At 51.5% G+C, this 3443-nt stretch overlaps 1 protein-coding gene across 2 annotated transcripts; it reads right to left on the bottom strand.

The window, feature by feature from the left end:
• Nucleotides 1-374: 374 nt before the first annotated feature.
• Nucleotides 375-2882, bottom strand: LOC123184963 (uncharacterized). 2 transcript variants are annotated; one of them, XM_044596988.1, is made up of 3 exons: nucleotides 2739-2882; nucleotides 1801-2181; nucleotides 375-1684 (listed from the first exon to the last, which is right to left on the bottom strand). In XM_044596988.1, the coding sequence occupies exon 3, from the start codon at nucleotides 1337-1339 to the stop codon at nucleotides 473-475; it is 867 nt and encodes a 288-aa protein (XP_044452923.1). In that variant the 5' UTR covers nucleotides 1340-1684; nucleotides 1801-2181; nucleotides 2739-2882; the 3' UTR covers nucleotides 375-472. Both variants share the same exon structure in this region, with proteins under 2 accessions (XP_044452923.1, XP_044452924.1).
• Between the last annotated feature and the right edge of the window lie 561 nt (nucleotides 2883-3443).

The raw sequence follows: 3443 nt of genomic DNA, 5'->3' as shown, positions 1-3443 counted from the left end.
AGAGACGCAATGTTTAGCTCTCAGATTGCGATTGGAGTGGCAGCTCTGCTCTACTGTCTTGTGCCAACTAATTTTGGCAACAAATACAGCATTCTTCCTCTAAAAATTGTTGGGTGCGGCTTATGGTTCCCAGCCAGACGCCGAGACAGATGCACAAGTTTTGCAAAATGGCACTGCCGTGAGGCAAACAGCCACCTTGATCAAGCCTATTACTAGTATATGATGAAAAGATATGCACAGACAAACAGGCACCTTGATCAAGCCTATTATTAGTAGTATGAAAAGATATACGTACAAATGAAGATTCAATTTACACCGTAGGAGCAAACTCGCATGGTGAAGAATTATGCAGTTTATACTTCCACTGAAGGACGCGCAAATTCGCATCACCATGAGACAAGAAGAATCACTGAATAGCTGCTACCTAGTCGATCGATACTCTGTCTCAGACATGGTAAAGGACCTGCCGTGATCACCTCCTGATGGCCGCGTCGGCGTCGAGTAGCAGTGCGTGTACCTCGTCGGCGATCTGAGCAGCACGCTCCCATCCCGGCACGGGCCGACCCTCGATGAAGCCCAAGCTCAAGCACCTGGCTGTAGTCTCCCAACAAACCTTGGACGCCGAGCTCCAGGACTTGAAAATAACCAGAGCTGCGCTGCTGGGCGGACAGAGGACCAGCTCCTCAAGGCCACCATACGTGCTCATAGCCGGCACAAGGTAATCCCAGTTTCTGGCCGGATGAATCCCCAGTAGAAGCACGGCCCTGTCCGGAAAACTGCCGAGCCGGAGAAGGTCAGGCTGGAAAAGAGCAACAAACTTGAGAAGCACGCCGGCAATGGCGTGGACATCATCAGGAGCACAGACCTTCCTCTCCTCCTCGTATAGGTCGTGTACTGCCTGAATGGCCATCGGATGCATGCCTGGGTAAGGGGCAGCTCGGACTGGGAGCAGCTTGTCAGGTGGCGCCGGAGCTGGAGGGCCGGTGAATAGCGCGGGGTCGCAGACGAGCTCGCAGGTCACCTTCCGGCCGAATGTACTGATCCAGTAATCGGCTGACTCGAGGGTCTGCAGACGAGCACCTTGCGTGGTGCCGAACACAGCGATCACTATCCCCTGCTGCCTGTAGATGATCAAAGCCTCCAAGTCGCCGTCGTTCTGGCCGTGGATGGAGCTGGCCACCTCGAGAGCGTCGCAGTGCTGCGTGTCGAGTCCTCGCATCTGAACAATGCGCCCCATGTACTCTGGCCGAGTAAAGAAGGGGGGGATCATACCTCCTACTCCCAGCTCCTCTCCGGCAGCTGCAGCTGCTCCAGCAGTGACAACGGCGAATGGGAACATGGACGAGTCATACAGCTGCACACTGCTCGGGACCAAGCTCCTGGCCACAGCTTCGGCAGTGTCAGTGTGGTCGTACACCAAGAGGGCGATCGACCTCGCCTCGCAGGCGACAGTGGCGCAGACTCCTCCTCTGGCCCCCAGCTTCGCATCCAGTCTGCTCACCCCGCGGGCACCTCCCGAGATTCTCGGCGCTCTGATGAAGAGTTAGCGCAGGTGGACCAAAAGATCCTCCTCAATGTAGACGAGTGGAAGCAGAGGACGAAGGAGACCCCTGTTTGTCGCTCTCCTCCTGATGTGATCGTCGATGGCACCAACGAGCTCATGCTGCCTGGCTAATGCTCTCCCCTGCAATGCAAGTGCCACGACTGATTGGTTGGTCAAAGTTGAAACCAGCAGCAGAGCAAAGAGAAGACTGCCGGAGTTGGCATCACATCGGTCGGGAATCGAAGAACGCAACTCACCTCGAGGTTGTCGACCTCTCCTTGTCGAAAGCTGACGCTTAGGCACTCCCTGTAGTAGAGCACGTCGGAGGCCGGATCATAATCAGTTCCTCCGCCCGGCAGCTTCACGATCTTCGTGCGCGGCACCTGCATATTGATGGCCTTTTCGCAGTCGCCGGGGTTGGCGAGCACCACCAGGCCGGCGCAGTCGCCGGTCTCGCAATCACGGAGGACAACTGCCGCGTCCGTCTCGAGTGGGATGAAAAAGCTGGCGAGATCGTTCGGGCTCGTGTGCCTCGTCACGCCCTTCAGAAGCACCGCCCGCTCAAGCAGGTCGGGATCGTCCGCGAGCTCTGGAGATACGTCCAATGCGAGACTGACGAGATTCCTCACGAGCCGAACCTGAAGAATTGAACCAAGTTAGAAACGATGGCGAACTAACTAGGATCCTCGTCAATTAGAAGTTCATATAAGAGAGCGAAACCGAAAGATAAGCAGCAAACTTCGCCGGACATCGTCGCCGGTGAGAATTCAAGATCAAGAACCATCGAAATTTTCAACAAAGCGTCATCTTCGAAACGTGTTTGATTAGTTTAGGATCAAGAAACTGTGGCGAGCTAACGGGGATCCTCGTCAATTAGAAGTCCCGATGAGAGAGCGAAACCAAAAGAGAAGCAGCAAACTTCACCGGCCATCGTCGCCGGCGAGAATTCAAGATCAAGAACGGTCCAGATTTTCAAGAAAGCGTCATCTTCGAAACGTGTTTAGTTAGTTTAGGAGCAAGAAAGAGTGGCGAGCTAGCGTGGTCAATTCGAAGTCCAGATAAGAGAGGGAAACAAAAAGAGAAGCACCACCGGCCATCGTCGCCGGCGAGGATTCAAGATCAAGAACCATCAAGATTTTCAAGAAAGCCGTCTTCGAGAAGTGTTTAGTCAGTTGAGGAGAAAGGGAGCAGGAACCTTAAATCGGGGATGCGGAGGATCCATTTTTCTCCCGCTGCAAGGGGGTGCAGCTTAGTTGGAGAAGGCACACCGGCGAGCTTGCCCGGAGAAGACAACGCGCACGGCGAAGCAGGGAAAGGGGCGAATTGGAGAAGAAGACCGTTTTTCTGGTTGGTTCAAGAACGAAAGCCCTAAGGAGGTGGATATATATAAGGGCCCTAAGTAAGGCCCGAACATACTTGCCAGGAAGCCCAGGACGCTCCGTCAAGCCCATCCAGCCCTTCGAGGTGAGGTTTTTTCTTTATTTGTTGAGGTTTGAAGCCTCAAGTAAGGCCCGAACGAAAAGAAAAAACATTCCCTTTTTTGGGAATTTTTTTGTTTATACTATATATGCATAATTTATACTATTACCTAAAAAATGCATAATTTATACTATATGCATAAAAACGATGTCAAGTTAAATGCACACAATAAACATTCTTTGCGTTCGGTGTACTTATGTTTAGTTGATAGGGGGCACAATGTGAGTAATGTCACCTCTTTTACATTTATTACTTGTTGACGAGAAGTAGAAGAAAACTGTGAATTTCCTGCTCCATTGGAGCCTGGTCTTTGAAAACATCGAAAAGAAAAATTCAGATTTTGAAGTTCCAAAATTTTGGAAAAAATACACATGTACGCAGTATGCATACTAAATTTTAGCAAATTCTCATAATGAAAGAT

The sequence above is a fragment of the Triticum aestivum genome, chromosome 2A, assembly GCF_018294505.1.
Source record: "Triticum aestivum cultivar Chinese Spring chromosome 2A, IWGSC CS RefSeq v2.1, whole genome shotgun sequence".
Lineage (NCBI taxonomy): Eukaryota > Viridiplantae > Streptophyta > Magnoliopsida > Poales > Poaceae > Triticum > Triticum aestivum.
This window is presented reverse-complemented; position numbering and strand designations above follow the sequence as displayed.

Bases quoted from the DNA above. Each gene is read 5' to 3' on its own strand.
- LOC123184963 (XM_044596988.1), bottom strand. From the start codon at position 1,339: ATGTTCCCATTCGCCGTTGTCACTGCTGGAGCAGCTGCAGCTGCCGGA.